The following is a 17889-nucleotide window of genomic DNA, read 5'->3' on the forward strand; positions in this document are numbered from 1 at the left end:
ACTGACACCCTCCTTCGACTATTGAACTGGTCCTCACTCTGAACAACTTCTCTTTCCAATCCTCCCACTTCCTCCAAACCAAAGGAGTAGCCATGGGCACCTGCATGGGCCCCAGCTATGCCGGCCTCTTCGTCGGATATGTGGAACAGTCCAGCTTCCGCACTTACACGGACACCACCTCCCACCTTTTCCTCCACTACATCGATGATTGTATTAGCACTACCTTGTGCTCCCACGAGGAGTTGAACAGTTCATCCACTTTACTAACACCTTCCACCCCGACCTCAAATTTACATGGACCGTCTCAGGCTCATCCCTCCCCTTCCTAGACCTCTCCATTTCTATCTCTGGTGACCAACTCAACACGGGCATTTACTATAAACCGACCGACCGACTCCCACAGCTACCTAGATTACATCTCCCCCCACTGTAAAAACGCCATCCCATATTCCCAATTCCTTCACCTCCGCCGCATCTGCTCCCAGGAGAACCAATTCCAATACCGAACAACCCAGATGGCCTCCTTCTTCAAAGGCAGCAATTTCCCCTCAGACGTGGTTGACGATACTCTCCACCGCATCTCCTCCACTTTCTGTTCCTCCACACTTGAACCCCGCCCCTCCAATCGCCACCAGTAAAGAACCCCACTGGTCCTCACCTACCAATCTCCAGATATGTCGTATTATCCTTCGTCATTTCCGCCACCTCCAAACAGACCCCACCCACCAAGGATATATTTCCCTCCCCTCCCCTATGAGCGTTCCAGAAAGTCCACTCCCTCCACAGTTCCCTCGTTAGGTCTACACCCCCCACCAACCCAACCTCCACTCCCGGCACCTTCCCCTGCAACTGCAAGAAATGCAAACCTTGCGCCCACACCTCCCCCCTCAGTACCCTCTAAGGCCCCAAGGGATCCTTCCATATCTGTCAAAAATTCACCTGCACCTCCACACACATCATTTACTGCATCCGCTGCACCCGATGTGGCCTCCTTTACATTGGGGAGACAGGCCGCCTCCTTGCGGAACGTTTCAGAGAACACCTCTGGGACACCCGCACCAACCAACCCAACCACTCTGTGGTTGAACACTTTAACTCCTCCCACTCCGCCAAGGACATGCAGGTCCTTGGCCTCCTCCATCGCCAGACAATGGCAACACGATCCCCCAAGTCCCTCCTCCCTACCTTTTATCTTAGCCTGCTTGGCACACCTTCCTCATTCCTGAACGGCTTATGCCCGAAACGGCGATTTTCCTGCTCCTTGGATGCTGCCTGACCTGTTGCGCTTTTCCAGCAACACATTTTTCAGCTCTTCTATCTTATGGTCTTGTAAGAATTTACATACATACAAACAGGGGAATTAGGAGCTGAAGTAGCTATTTGGCCCCTTGAGCCTGCTGAACTGATATCTTTTCATTTTCGCCTGTCCTCAACTAATATCATGGTTGAACTGATTACTTTTCATTTTCGCCTGTCCTCAATTATCTTTCACCCTTTTGTTACTCAACAATCTACCTACCTCAGTCTTAAAAATATTGGAAGTTTTCCCTCTATACTGGTTCACTGACCATATTTTGTCTATCTGTTTGCTAAACAACTTTTGCAACAGCTTAGTTTGCCTTTAGTCTGTATTGTTATTGTGAATTTAGAGTTCAACCTTGCTTAAGTTTTGTCTATGAAATAGCTCGATAAACTCTTACCCACACACCTGCTCACAACTGAACTAAATATATAAAATCAAAAAACTGCCTCTAGTTTCAAACTTTTGGAGTCAACCCGTATTTTGAAAGCATTCCTTAATTTTTTAACATAATAGGTACAAACATTTGAGGAAGATTAGGCTCTTTACCAGATTACTTTATTTTCTTTATTCTTTAATTGGATGGAAGACTGGCAAGGCCAACATTTGTTGCCTCTTTCTAACTGCCCTTGAAGTAAATGGTTTACTAGGCCATTTCACAGGGAATTTAAAAATCACATTATTGTGGATCTGGAAGTCAGATTAGAAAGTATGGCAATTTCCTGCTCTAAAGAAAGCCCCTAAAGACAACAGTGAATAAAATGGGATTCTTATAACAATTGATGGTAGTTTCATAGTAAACATTCGAGACTGGCTTTCAGTTCCAGATCCCATTAAATTTAAATTACACTGGTTGTTGTAATGGGATTTGAACCCATGCCCCCAAAGCATTAGACTCATTCCCTGGATTATTGATTTATTGACAATACTACTAGTAGGCAATGATTTGGACATAATAAGCTAATTATTCAGCAAAAAATGGTATATTTTGGGCATTTGCATGGTAACATTAACTGCTTATTTTATTTTCAGTTACATTAAATAGCGCGTAACTTATTCCAGATTTCCAGACATATTTCTGCAGTGCTTTATTTTACTCCCAAAATGACATTTAAAGAGAACTTGTCTCTGTCAGGAATTTTCTAGCTACATTTCAAGTATTTTTTTTTTGTTTTTACATACCTTGTTCTAGCCCTTGAGGAGGTTTCATCTCCATTTACATGGATGGCATCTCCATTCTGCTGAACTTCTGTGCAAAAGGATTTGATTAAATAGATATGCTTTTAACAATTGCTGGAAAACTATTTTGAAGCAACTGTACAAAATATTTATCATACTAGTCAGCAGATTAGGTGTGTGTTACTCACTGGTTGCTGATGCAGTGCCATTGGGTACAGATTCCTGATCCACTGTCATACCATCAAGGAAAACAGTCAAGTCCCCAGTTTGCACTGTCCCATTCTTGTTTTCTAATGTTAGCTTCAATACTTCTTTAACATTCTCCACTATTCAAAATCAAAGGGTGAATTTTAAAATAAAATGCTTGTTGTTTATAAATACACAGCGAAAGTAACTTAACTGTGTAATCAGAATTATAAAACATCTGATTTTTGTTATATAAACTATGTTGTTACAAAGTTCATTCAAAATATACATGTGAAGTTTCAGCCATTAGCTAGAAATAATCAATTTAAACAATGTCAAACCAAGTTATGAACAATAACTTCTGTCTACAGTTCAATTAACATAAAATAACAGAAACCTATAAACAAGGAAGAGGAGTACACCATTCAGCCCCAACAGCCTGTTCCAACTCCAAAACTCCAAACTACTTTAAAGAAAATCATGAAATAAAAAGGACGTTGAGCTAACAATGGAGAAATTAGGAAGGGATGATCAAAATGTGTACTAAAAGATAGGGATGGATTTTATAGAAACTCACATAGGAAGAAAAAGACGTTACAAAGCAACGATTTTAGATAAGATTCCAGAATGGGAGGTGGGGGTGTGCTGGGATAACGCAGCTCAAACCACAACAATGACTGAAGGGCCAATAAAGGAGAATGTAAAAAGACACTAGAGGTGCAAGAGTAGCTGATGCTAGACTGCTTACATTATAAGTTGTCCCCAGCAACATCCATGATTTGGTAGGAAACCCTACAGGGTAAATGAGTTTCAGTGGTCCGTCAGAAGGGGTGTGCTTAAGTTAACTGTACAACTTACATTTTCTGTTGTGCGATTCCAAAGCTTGGCTGATGTCTAAAGTGGCTTTCCCTAGTAGAGCATCGGATTTTAACGTATGATGGCTCCAGATTTTAAAGTCCAATTTGGTGTACGGTGTTACATTCCTGCAAACAGAAAAAAAGTTCAGGTTTTGTAACTTGCATGTTTGTGTGACAATTAATTTAATAATACCTTAATTCATGATAATTCTGAAATTCCATTTGTTTGCACAATGGCTGCATTAAACATTTATGATAACCAAGTAAAGCTGCCTGCAGTACCTTAAGGAAGCATGTTCTGTGGAAATATTTTAAGATGACATGTTGATGATGAAGAGATCGCTAGAGAAGACTACTTAAGAGAACAGTTCAATATTTCGTGTTTGTAATGAACTGGTGAGGTTGAAAGTGAACTGAGTTTAATACGCTTTTATCACACAAGATTAGATTTCTCCTACTCAATGGTAGTCTATTCAGTGCAGAAAACCAAAAAGAAAATCCATGCTGAAAACTAGGAAATCTGCATAAGAACATAAAGTTCAGAATGAGAGCTCACCAAGCTCACTGTACTGACTGGCCACCTACATTTATTGTACCATGGATCTCCCTGAATCTATCTTTATCCTGTACTTCTGCTTTCCCGTGGTTGGGCATTTGAGGATTGGCACAGGACAGGAGAAGCTAAAGTTATGTTTCTAATAATGTTGGCTGCGGAAATTCTGGAATGCAGCCAATATCGAAATAGCTTCACGAGAAAAGAGCCTCAATTCAAAGCCAGCATAAAAAGAAAATAATGTTTGGACTTTTGATTTAAATTTTTGCTATATTGTCTTTGCACAAACCCAAAGAAATGGAATTTGCCCATCAGCCATGGGGCAGGCTCAAAAGACTGAATAGCTTCCGCCTGTTCCTGTGTTCCCAGTTCTACAGAGCCAGTATAATTTTGAGATTAGTTAGGAACATATTCAAGAAATTACATGAACATTTGTATAAATTGAATCATTGAAGGTTAATTATTCATTTCATAATTTTGCTTACATTGTTAAGTGCTCATCCCATTTTGGATTGGAAGAACTATGTGACTTTGCAGATTTCTTTAGTTCTCCGTCTGCTGATAATTCCACATAGATTGCAGTTCCAAACCAATTCTTTCTTCTTTTTAATTTTGCAGAAGCAACTATTAAGTAAAATTGTGGTACAAATTTAAGAAAAATACAATTATGAAAACCTCTTACATCCCTAGTCGATTCCAAGCTATTCCAAGCAAATTCTATTTGGATTTGATCATATATTTAAATATTTGATAATACAGATCAATGGAAAAGTTCTATTATTAAAAAATTCATGTTAAATGTCATTAAAATAGTTCTCCATTTCATTTTAGCACAGCTTTTGTTATGCATATAGAATATTTTCATCCAATATATAAATATCTTATACCACAATTAAAGTTTTAAAATATTAGACATTCAAAATCATTAACACTGTTCTGTTAATAGCAATAGACAAAGATATAGACATTTTTACCAATATTCAAAATAATCAAGATTAACCTTCTTCTATTTAAGCATTGAGAAATCCCTTATTAAATGTTACAGCTGCAATCCTGAAAAGTGTAACTTTAAAATCAAAGTTATGCAAATCACTATTGAAATAAAGTTAAAAATAAATTTTAAAAATACAAAAGAAAATGCTGACTCTTTCTATTTATCACTTTTCCCACTCCCTAGCACTCTGGTTTACTGCCTCTCCTAGTCTCAACCCTTCAGTTCATGACGTGTTCATGGCCCTCACAATTGCAGAGGAACCTCAATTATCCAAATGACGTCGGCAGGCAGTATTTTGTTCAGATAATCGAATGCTGGATAACACAGTTTAGCTAAGCCAGGGGACCTTGCAATCTTGCCCGGATAATCAGAAATCTGGATAATCGAATGCTGGATAATGGAGGTTCCTCTGTACCTCCAATTGTGCCCCAACATCCCTCGGCACCTCGGCAATTGTGCCCATCACTTCCCTCTCCTGAAGCCTTGTGGCAAACAAGGGGCTTGTAAGATAAGCAGACAGTAGTAAAAGCAGCTTTAGGGTGCAGAGTTGCAGAGATAAGCTATATATGCTAGAGAAGCAGTGAGTGGGAAGGTCATCCACAACTGGGAGGATCAGCAACAGGGATGGTCAGCAGCAAACAGAGTCAGCAAGGGAAAAGGCCAGCAGGGACTAAGGACGTCAGCAACAGTGGTGCATGTCAGGGAATGGAAGAAGACACTCAACAAGAGCACAGATTGGGTCAGGCTTGGCACTAAAGATTAGAACAACTTCCTGACAATAGACCCAAATATAGGCCACATTAACTGGTCAACAATAAAACAGAAAGACTTAAAAATGGGGAAATTTGGGAACACACTGAATTATAAAAGTATTGATGATCTTGCCTGACATGGGAAAGTCAGTAAGCATAAAGGACACAAAAAAGATTAAGAAGAATACAAGTCCAAAATCACATTGTGATTTTTAACTGTGTTTTGAACACCAAATACTTTTGGTTCTGTCTGAAATGGCAGATTATTCCAATTATTTATTCATTTGGCTAAAACTAATGTGACTGATTTTTTGAAATAAAAGCAGAATGCTGGAAAGCACAGAAGGCACATCCCTTGAAGAGAAAACAGAGTTAACCAGAGCTTGTTTTTAAATCACTACTAATGCCGTCAGACCTACTGCGATTCTCCAGCACTCTGTTTCTACTTTAGATTTCCAGTATCCACAGTTTCTTGTGATTATTAGATTGAATGTTTTTGTTTACTTTTCAGTTCTTGAACTGTACCTTCTTCATTCTACTTTCTGGTCTTATTGTGAATATTCTGGATTGTGAGGAGCCACTGGTTTCGATCCCCACCACAAACTCCACACCTTAGCTGTCCATTGTTGAATGAGAGCGTTTACAATCTAGGTGTCCTATTTCACCCTAAGACAAGCTTAAGATAAAATATTAGTAGAAGCAAATATTGTGGAGACAATGTGATAATTTATCAGGAACAGCATATTAGCCATTTAGAGAAAAGAGCCCAAGTTTGGATCAAAGTTTTATAATCAAATGGTCCATTTTCCAAATCATTTAATATTACCTATATTAAGAACAGAAACAGAAATACTTTGAGAAATTCAGTAGGTCTGGCAGGATATGTGAAGAGAAAGCAGGGTTAACATTTCGGGTCCAATGACCCTTCTTAGTTCTTCACAATAATTCTGAATTTCAATTAGTTGCCTGGCAATGATAGGTACTTTTTCTACTTCACATTTGGCGTCCTATTGATCTTAAAATTAAAAAAAAATTCAACAAATTAAATCAGACCATAACATCTGTACAAATTTGCCACGAAAAAAAAAAATCACTGTTGCATATTCCTTTGACATTTACCAATTTTGGATAAAGTTCTCAACAGTTGACAGACCTATTTCCCTACCATTTCCTAAAGAGAAGCTCATATGATAATTCCCTTGGTGCAACTGACATGCATACACATACCCAACTGAGCGACTGGAACACTCAACTTAAAGCTTGGGTTTCAGTTAAAATGGCAGATTTATTTAAGAAAATAAATTTTAGTTACCTACTAAGTTATTTTATAAGGCACTCTTTCACCTTCCAAAAAAAGCTGGCCCTCCTTTCCCCTCTAGTTTGTTTGTTTTTAATTCATTTATGGGATCCGAGTATTTCTGATAAGGTTAGCATCTTTACTTGCCCTCGAGAAGATAGTATTGAGCAGCCTAGGTATGTCCATAGGTTGTTAAGAGAGTCCCAGATTGCAATCCAACAACAATGTAAGAGCAGCAATACAGATCCAAGTCATAATGGTGTGTGATTGCGGTGTTCCTACTTTTCATTTTATGCCTCCACCTGGTTCATCTGGGCACTTCTCTTCATTACATATCTCCAAGTATTCATCACAGCTTCTCCCATCAAAAATAAAATGCTACATTCATTGTTATTATTTTCCCCTTCAATTGCATTCACAGTCAACTGCTTTTCTATTGTGGGGAGGCAATGACATCGTGGCACTTGCATTGTAATTCAGAGGTCCAAGCAATGCTCTGGGGACCCGGGTTCAAATGCCAACATGGCAAATAGTGGAATTTGATTTTTTTAAAATCTGGAATTAAAGGTCTATTGATCACCATGACACTACAATTGACTGTCATAAAACTCCATCTGTTTTATTAAAATCCTTACCTGGTCTGGCCTAAATATGACTCCAGACACAGAGAAACGTTGATGACTCTTGACAGCCTTTTTAAACGTCTGAGCAATTCATTAAGTTGTGTCAAACAGCTAAAAAAATCTAAAAACGAATGGACCTGAATGGACTACCTGGAATGGATCAAGATACTTGAAATAATGGCAAACTTAGCCCAGTCAACACTGCAAAACCCTCTGAAACTAACATTAGGATTTAGTGCCTAACATAGGAGAACTGTCCCTCAGACAAGTCAAGCAACAGCCCAACATTGTTGGCTATGATTCCAAGAGTACAACTATGTTCCAGCCAACACAATCACCATCTTAGGTTCTGTGCTGTCCTACCAGAGGTAGCAGCATAAGTGGCAGTTGCTCCTGGGAGTCCCCAAAAGTGACTCCAGACTCAAAATCTCATGGCATCAGGTGAAATGAGGGCAAAGAAACTATGTATTGGAAAACCATTCCAGACCACCTAGCTGATGAATTCATATTCCTCCATTTGAGAGGAGGAATCTCTGGGGATGGCAAGGGCACAAAATGTATACTGGGTGAGGGACTTCGATGTCTGATACAATGAGTGACTCGGCAGCATCACTATTGATTGAGCTGGTTGAGTCCTAAAAGATAACTGCAAAACTAGGTTTGAAGCAGGTGGAAAAACATAATTGATCTCATTGGTGACAATCTGAATGTGCAGAAGCACCAGTCCATAACAGTATCAATAGGAATGGCTACAACACAAGTCATAGTGAATTAAAGTCACATCTTCATATTAAACATACCCTTCCTTGTGTTATGTGGCTCCAACACCCTACTAACTGGAATAGATAGTAAACAGATTGAGCAAATCAAGACTGGACAACATGAAACACAGCCATTAGCAAAAGCAAAACTATTCTACAACACAATCTGCAATCTCATGGCCTGGTACACGCCCCAATCTATCAAACCATGAAGCCACAAAATCAATCCTCGTTCAATGAAAAGTGCAAGAGGACATGCCAGAAGCAGCATCAGGCACATCTAAAAATAAGGTGCAGCACAGAACTAACCTGAATGCTCAACAGTATAAGCAGTAAGTGATAGATAGAGCTAAATGATTCTATAACAAATGCGATCAAATCTAAGCTATGCAAGCCTGCCACATCTAATCAAGAAAGGTAATTGGCATTTAAACTCATGAGAAGAGGTGTGTCCACAAACATACCATTCTCAATATTAGGGAAACTCAGGATATCTGTGCAAAAGACTACACTTGTAAGAATCTTCAGCCAGAAATGTTGAGTGGATGATCAATCTCACTTCTTCTGGTGGTCCCAGCAGAGATGCCCATTTTCAACCAATTCGATTCACTCCACATTAAAAGACTGGATACTGCCATGGCTATTGGTCCCAACAACATTCCAGCAATAGCAGGCAAGACTTGCTGTGCCTTGGCCAAGTTCTTCCAATACAGCCACAACACTGGCATTTATCCAATAAAATAGAAAATTGCCCAGATGTATAATATCCAACAAAAAAAAATGCAGGATGATTTATGCTTGCCAATCACCAGCCCATCAGTTGACTCTCAATCATCAGTAGAGTGATGAAAGGGGGTCATCAACAATGCTATCAAACAGCACTTGTTTAGCAATAACCTGCTCATCATTAACATTCAGTTTGGATTTAACTAGGCCACTCATCTCCTGACCTCATTACAATTGTGATTTAAACATGGACAGACTAACTGAACTCAAGGGTTGATGAGAGTGACTGCTTTTAACATTAAGTATGCATTTGACTGTGTGAGACATCAAGGTACCCTTGCAAACCCAATTCAATAGCTCTCCATGAATTGGGGTCATATCTGGCTCAAAGGGATATGATTCTGATTGTTGGAGGTCAGTCATCTCAGCTCTAAGATATCTTTGCATGGGTTCCTTATGGTCAGATCCCAGGTCCAACCATTTGCAGCTGCTTCATCAATGCACTTCTCGCCATTGAAAGATCAAAAATGGGTATATTAACTGATGATTACATAGTGTTCAGCATTACTCACAATCCTCAAATACTGAAGTAATTCGTGGCAAATTCAGCAAGACGTAGGTAATGTCCAACAATGTTCCCTCTAAGCCACACGGATGCAAATCCACTCTAAGGTTCTGAGCACAGTGATTGCCATTGGCATGCTGATCATGGCATTGATTTTTGGTTCCGGAGATCCATGCAAATGGAACGAAAATTAGAGGGAACGCTGACGGCAAGTAAATTCACATCACGAGTGCCAGGAAATGACAATCTCCAACAAGACAAAATCTAATTATCACTCTCAGACGTTCAAAAACATTATCATTGCTAAATACCTGACAATCAACTTCCTAGGGGTGTAGTACAGGGTGACCATTGACAGAAACTGAATAGCGCTGGAAATGTGTTGCTGGAAAAGCGCAGGTCAGGCAGCATCCAAGGAACAGGAAAATCGACGTTTCGGGCATAAGCCCTTCTTCAGGAATGGCTTATGCCCATTCCTGAAGAAGGGCTTATGCCCGAAACGTCGATTCTCCTGTTCCCTGGATGCTGCCTGAGCTGCTGCGCTTTTCCAGCAACACATTTCCAGCTCTGATCTCCAGCATCTGCAGACCTCACTTTCTCCTCAGAAACTGAATAGAACTAGCCATATCAATAATATGGCTGTAAGAGATGTAGCAATTAATTGACCTCTCAACTCCCCAGAGTCTGTCCACCATCTACTAGGCACAAGCCAGGAGTGCTATGAAATACTCCTCACTGGGCTAGAAGACTGCAGATGCAACAATACACAAAGCTCGAAACCATCCAGGACAAAGATACCTGCTTGAGCACACCACACTCACTACGTCCACAACCAATATATGGTAGCACAAGATGCATAACGGAAATTATCCAAGGTTCCTTAGACAGAACCTTCCAAACCCATGACCACTATCATCTCAAAGGATAAGGGCACCAATTAAATGAAAACACCACTACCTGCAATTTCCCTCCAACTCACTCACTTTCCTGACTTGGAAATATATTACCATTTCTTGTTAAGTCAAAGTCCTGAAGCTCCTCACACTCAGAGCATTGTGGGTACACCTACAACAAATGGACTACAGCATTTCAAGGAAGCAGCTCACCACTATTTCCTCAAGGTTAATGAGGGATAGGTAAAAATACTGGGCCAGCCTGTGAAGCCAACATCCCACGAATGAACAAAACAAAAATCTATTTTTGATTTAATATCCCTTTGCACATTCCTTTTCTCTTATCATCATGTTTTAGTACTGCTAAAAGATGTTATTTTGCCCACTGCGTTTGTTGATGTGAACTCATTGTCATTGTACTCCTGTCGATAATATGCATTGTTCAAAACCAGTTCCATTCATAACTAAACACTTATAAGAGCAATGTCAATGCACGGGAGGCCTAACTGTGCTTATTTTGTCACTAAATACATCATGTGAACCAGTTTCCACAACAGTGATTGACAATATTGTACTTCAAACATCATTCAATAGGAGAAACTGACAATAAGGGAAAGCACACACACTTCTGTAAAAGTTGTTTTTTGCTTAGACTTTGTGATTTCATACCTCACATAACACTTCTTTAATAAGAGTAAGCAGAAACAATTTTTAATTATGCAAAAAAAAACTGTCTAATTCAATCATTTATTCTGGGAATGTTTCTACTTCCATAGATTTTGTCAAAGCCAATCATTGTCAACAGAACAGCATGCAGTTTTAACTGTAGCAACATAAGCCAAAGATTTAGACGGGATCATGTTTAAACTAATTTAGAGAACAAAAGCTATTGTGTGTGAACATTGCAAAGATTAAAATAATTCTAATTTTTGATGTGAAAGATAGCCAAGCAATGTTACAAATTCTTTTAATAATGAACAAAAAAAATCAAGGGCTTGGTTTGGGAGGACAGTTAGTTAAGAATGACTGACACTTATTTACTTCCTGATTTTCTGAATGTAATTCATTTTAAACCTGGTTGACCAGGGATATAGATAGAGTAACAGGTTGCCATACTTCCCTATTCTCCACAAAATCACATTCAAAATCATGTCATGACATTGCTCTTATAAGTGTTTAATTATGAATGAAACTGGTTTTTACCTCATCTCAAAAACAGCCTGGAATGAACTATTTAAACCAAAATGAGATCAAAAAATCCTTGCCATTTATAACTGATATGCAGGATATGTTTTGGGGTCATAACTTAGTATAATTAAAATGGGACGTATAAGATTTACATTAGTGACAGAGACAGGTCACTAAACTGGAATTCAGGTGTATCATTAGAACAGAAGTTAGATTATTCCAGTTTTTTTTGATGGTGCTCTACCAAACTGTGGATATCTGACAAAAGGCAGATGAATAAAATACAGAACTCAGCAATTGATCCTGACTTTAATTACATCAAAAAAACTAATAACAAAAAAAGGAGAAACTCTGAAAGCCACATTGTGCATAAGTCACTTGTTTATATTTTTAGTTAACACAAGACATGTAGAAAAATGTGATTGTCTAAATGACTTCTTCCAGAATGAAAAAGATCAAAAACAGCGTGTTTAAAACAAAAATTGGTCAAATCTGATGGCAGCAACAATATTTCCAGTGTAAGACTGCTCTAGTGTAGTACTGAGGGAGTATTTTGGATGAGCCATTAAATCAAGGCCCCATCCACTTGCTTGGCATGATGCAAAGGATCCCACAGCACTACTTCAAAGAGCAGTGGAAGAAATATGCCTGTAGCACCAGCTAATACTTATTTTTATTCATTGAGGGAATGTGGGCTTTGCTGGCTGCGAATTGCCCACAGTCAGTTGCCCTTTTAAGGTGACAGTGAGTTGTCTTCTTGAACCACTGTAGTCCATTCAGTGTAGGCATGCTCACAATGCTGACAGGGAGGAATTCAAAGATTTTGACTTGATGACACTGAAGGATAAATTTTAAATTAGCTGACTTGATAACATATCAGCTGATCCAAGTGAAATTCAGAGTACAGTTGATTGATTTATTCAGGCATTTGAGACCATTGCTGTGGAGCTACAATGCCAGGACAACCCATGTCACATGATAACCAGATTGAAGGTATCAAAACATTCTAGCTGTGAAAGCAAAATCTGACTGTCATATCAGCTCCTTAGAACCACTATAGAAAACTAACTGCAAAACTGGCTCCAAATTAACCATAAATGTCTTCGCGGGAGACTTATTAGGTTATGGGCGGCACAGTGGCAGTGGTTAGCACTGCTGCCTCACAGCGCCAGAGACCCGGGTTCAATTCCCACCTCAGGCGACTGACTGTGTGGAGTTTGCACGTTCTCCCTGTGTCTGCGTGGGTTTCCTCCGGGTGCTCCGGTTTCCTCCCACAGTCCAAAGATATGCAGGTCAAGCAAATTGGCCATGCTAAATTGCCCGTAGTGTTAGGTAAGGGGTAAATGCAGCGGTATGGGTGGGCTGAGCTTCAGCGGGGCGGTGTGGACTTGTTGGGCCGAAGGGCCTGTTTCCACACTATGTAATCTGTAAATCTGTGTGTTATCTGAAGTCTTGCTCTTTTGATAAAAAAAAAGGAGTCAGCAGTTCAAGATGTCATGTTGCGTTGACCCTCTGCAAGAGCAACTTAGTCGCACTCCCCGTGCAAATTTTCACATAATTATCCAAAAAAGCATGTTTCAATTTTGCCTTACTTTACCATACTTTTTGGCAACGACTCAAGTTTGGACGATTCACTGCATAAAATTGCTTCATGCCTCCCTTTGATTCTATTGTCAGTCACGTGAAATCAGTGTTTGTTGGTTTTTCCTTAACAAACTTAAACAATGATTCTATGAACAAATGCTCTCCTAAATGTTGCCACTTGACCGCACCTCATTATTTTGTCCAGTTTGGACAATCTCTTTCCTAGTTGGCTAATAAGCACTAATCTGAAAAAAAACCTTAACTACATTTCAGAAACTCTCCATTACTATCTCAGAAAATATTGCAACAATTTGAATCTTCTGTTATAACTACCCCAAAGTTTTTGTGCCGTCTGTACTTCCTTGCAAATTTGTTTCTGCTAGTGGATGGCCAATAAAATACACCTATGATTGCAACAATGTCACTACAGTACTAATCAAATAAGCTCTGAACTTGACCTCCTGAGAACACCTTCATTTAGATTAGATTACATTACAGTATGGAAACAGGCCCTTCGGCCCAACAAGTCCACACAGACCCACCCATACCCCTACATTTACCCCTATGCCTAACACTACGGGCAATTTAGCATGGCCAATTCACCTGACCTGCACATCTTTGGACTGTGGGAGGAAACCGGAGCACCCGGAGGAAACCCACGCAGACACGGGGAGAACGTGCAAACTCCACACAGTCAGTCGCCTGAGTAGGGAATTGAACCCGGTTCTCTGGCGCTGTGAGGCAACAGTGCTAACTACTGTGCCACCGAGCCGCCCACAAGCAGTGTACTAGCAGTGTAATCAATTCTGCCAACCTGCTCCTTTCTTTCGCTGACACGTTGGAAAATAAATATTCTTAGATACAAATCTTTCCTTTTTTTGAGCCAGGTCTCCAATATTAGCTTGGCATCATATTCACCTCCATGCCATTTGGGCCCGAAGTTCACCAACCTTATTGACCATAATCTATACATGCCACACATGCAAACATAGAATTTAGTGCATTCACTCTGACTTTAGTTCCATCTAATAATTTATAATTCTTTACCTAATATTAGTTGTTTTTCCTAATTCCTTGTGCACCTTATTCTTCTCTTCAGATATTACATCCTGTTTCCCAAATCCCTGCTAACCAACACTATACTGTACATACGACATCTTCACTTCTGATGCATTGCGATTCGATTTTAAAAGAAAGGAAGTCAAATATTGCATGTTAATATTTAATTTTCCCTGACCTGGTTCCTAGAATTTAGAAGCAGTTACAACTACTTAGCCGTTTTCTCATACAGAGCAGTTGGAACAATGGTTTTGGAACAACATGCCAGATTGGAAATTAAATATCACATCTAATCTAATCTAATATGCTCTGGATTTCAAACATCTGTGAACAAATTTGAGATGGTTTATTTCTTCATAAAAAGCATGCAGCTTCAAACAAAATATTGTGAAATTAAAAGAACTACATACCAGTTACATGCAACTGTGATCTTCCATTTTGATTGTTACTTGAACAGGCTGTGGCCATGTCACAGGCTGCAATGTTAGCCTACAACAAAAATGAAACAATATAGGATCAAATATCCACACTTATCTAAATTATCGTATAGAATCCACTGTTACAGTTTATTCTCTGAAGTAGTAAAAATGTAAGGGTGAAAAATTACTTTTATTTATATAGCGCAGCTTGCAATCTCAGATGTATTAAAATTACCTCAGAGCCAATGAAGTCCTTTATCTTTTAATTTTTTCTGTATTTTGACTGTTTTTTACGATTTTTATAATTTTAGACCAAAGGATTGTTGAACGATTGATGCAATGTTTAAAGCGAGTAAAGTGACACTCATTGTTAACTGTTGAAACAGCTACTTATTCAAGCAGTAGTGAAAGCCTGGTTTAAGAATGAGCTGAAGCCAAGGAATGTGCAAGAATGGAGCTTTGGCTAACAACAAGTAGTCAACTGGTCTGTGAACTCGTGATCAGTTATTGATGACAAAGGTCTTCTGTCTGTCAACAACTACATAATTGGCTCCCAGGTGGTTGAAATCTTTTAGCAGTGGGAATGCTTTTGGCAGAAATCATACCTCTGAGGAGAAGAATCTGTTTATGCACTACAGTAAAAAGCATCTCAAGCCTGAAGATAACCAGTTTATTCCCCCTTTCCAGTCACTGGAAGTTGCGACCTCTCATCAGTAAGTCAAAGATCATTATAAATGTGAAACAGTGATCCTGTACCTTCGACAAACAAATGAAAATATCAGAAGAAAGATCTAGAAGCAGCGAGGTCTGATCAGCACAAGAATCACCTCAGCAAATCCTGTGGTCAGGGATCACCGAAATGCCTTCCTAGTCTTTTCCTCTGCACATAACAGCCAGGTTTTCCTTCTAGTCTGTGCCTGTGTGTATGCAGAGTGGTGCTTCTAAGAGGTATAATTCATATTCATGCTCTGATCATTCATAAACATTTATCTGGAGCAATAATCTATTTGTAATTAATAGCAATTCTTGTTAAGTACATAAACTTGGTCCATGCTTTGTGCCAACTTGGGATTAAAAGGCAGGTAAATTGGATATTGTTAAAATCTTTAACTTTTGTGATGACTTTAAGAATAATAGGGTTAGATTCCCAGTGAAGAATAATAGTAACTGAATTCAGGAAATGCAGCAATCATTTTTAAAGTTTGTTCTTTAACATAGCTGAAATAGAAGCATTTATTGCCAATCACTAAATGAAGGTGATGGTGAGCTGTGTTCTTGAATAAGTGCAGACTGTGATGCAAATACCATTTTGACCCCAACAGTGAAGCAACTACAATATAACAGAATTCATCAGCTTCCAAATCTCCCCAACACCCCCCACCTCATTCCAGGCCTGGCCCTCCCTCTCCACCCCACCCCCTTAACCTGACCCTACCTGCCCACCTTCTTTGCTATCATTTTGCTGTCTGCTCCATCATTCCCACTGACCAGTCACAGCAACCTCCTACCTGCATCCATCTATCTCCATCCCAACAACTTTTGCCCAGCTCCACCCCACTCCCTCTATTTATTTCTCAGTCCCCTTCCTCTCCCCAATCCTGATGAAAGGTTCCAACCTGAAACATTAACACCCCTTCTTCTCTGATGCTGCTTGACCTGCTTTGCTTTTCCAGCTCCACTCTATCCACTGACTCTCCAGCATCTGCAGTTCTCACTATTTCCATAGTATACTATCAAATCAGCCAAGAGGTTTTGTCTTAGGTGGTATCAAATTTCTTGAATATTGTAGGACCCACATTAATCCAAGTAAGTGGAGAGCATTCTATCACATTAACATGTGCCTTAACAGGCTTTGAAGAGTCAGATGGTGAGTAATATGCTACAGGCTCCCCAGCCTCTGACCTACACTTGAACCTACAGTTTTTACATGCATGATCCGGTTCAAATTATGGTCAAAGCCAATCCCCACGAAAGCGCTTGTGGAGAATTTATCCAAAGCAAGCCATTGAAGTCAAGAAGAAATGGATAGATTCTCTCTTCTTTTAAGAACTTGCGCACACAGCAAGCTCCCCAAAACACCACAGACCCAATAATAGCAATGATAACACAAAAACCCAAGATTATTATAAACGCGATTGCCCCAGTTGACCCATCATCTATGCCTGCTCCTGCCCCACCAAACTTATCTCCATATACCTTGACACCATACTATTCCCCTTGGTCCAGAATCACCCCACATACATTTGGAACAACACCCACACCATCCATCTCCTCCAGGACTTTCAGTTCCCTGGGTCCTAATGTCTCATCTTCACCACAGACATCCAGTCCCTGCAGATGACAATCAGCCATGACAAAGGCCTCCAAGCCCTCTGTTTAATCCTCTCCCGCAAACCCAACCACTACCCCTCCACCGACACAATCATTCAATTGGCTGAACTGGTCCTCACCCTCAACAATTTCTCCTTCGAATCCTCCTACTTCCTTCAGACCAAAGGGGGAGTCATGGATACCCACATGAGCCCCAGCTATCCTGCCTCTTCGTCAGGCACGTGAAACAGTCCATCTTCCACTGTTACACCGGCACCATTCCCCACCTTTTCCTCCGCTACATCGATGACTGTATTGCACTAAGAGGTTCATCAACTTCACGAACACCTTCCAGCCTGACCTAAAGTTCACCTGGACCATTTCAGACACCTCCCTGCCCCCCACCCCAACCTTCCTAGTTTTCTCCAACTCAACATGGACATCTACTTCAAACCCACCAACTCTCAAGGCTACCTGGACTACAGCTCTTCTCACCCTTCTATAAAAACATTATCCCTTACTCCCAATTCTTCCACCTCTGCCACATCTGCTCCCAGAAGGATCAATTCCATTCCAGAACATCCCAGATGGCCTCCTACTTCAAGGACTGTAATTTCCCCTCCCACATGGTCAACAATGCCCT

The 17889-nt window shown here is 40.0% G+C and overlaps 1 protein-coding gene across 4 annotated transcripts in view; it reads right to left on the minus strand.

Moving 5' to 3' along the window:
- LOC122549018 (NEDD4-like E3 ubiquitin-protein ligase WWP1) overlaps positions 1-17889 on the minus strand; it is a 158163-nt gene that overhangs the window by 62488 nt on the left and 77786 nt on the right. For 2 of the 4 annotated variants that reach the window (XM_043688140.1, XM_043688142.1), the window contains 5 exons: positions 14928-15006; positions 4561-4699; positions 3524-3648; positions 2668-2805; positions 2483-2549 (listed from right to left, as the gene is read on the minus strand). In XM_043688140.1, the coding sequence (XP_043544075.1) occupies positions 2483-2549; positions 2668-2805; positions 3524-3648; positions 4561-4699; positions 14928-15006 (548 nt within the window). Of the gene's footprint in view, positions 1-2482; positions 2550-2667; positions 2806-3523; positions 3649-4560; positions 4700-6346; positions 6498-14927; positions 15007-17889 lie in introns of those variants that run through there. The other 2 variants (XM_043688144.1, XM_043688141.1) reach the window with 2 other exon arrangements.

The sequence above is a fragment of the Chiloscyllium plagiosum genome, chromosome 4, assembly GCF_004010195.1.
Source record: "Chiloscyllium plagiosum isolate BGI_BamShark_2017 chromosome 4, ASM401019v2, whole genome shotgun sequence".
NCBI lineage: Eukaryota > Metazoa > Chordata > Chondrichthyes > Orectolobiformes > Hemiscylliidae > Chiloscyllium > Chiloscyllium plagiosum.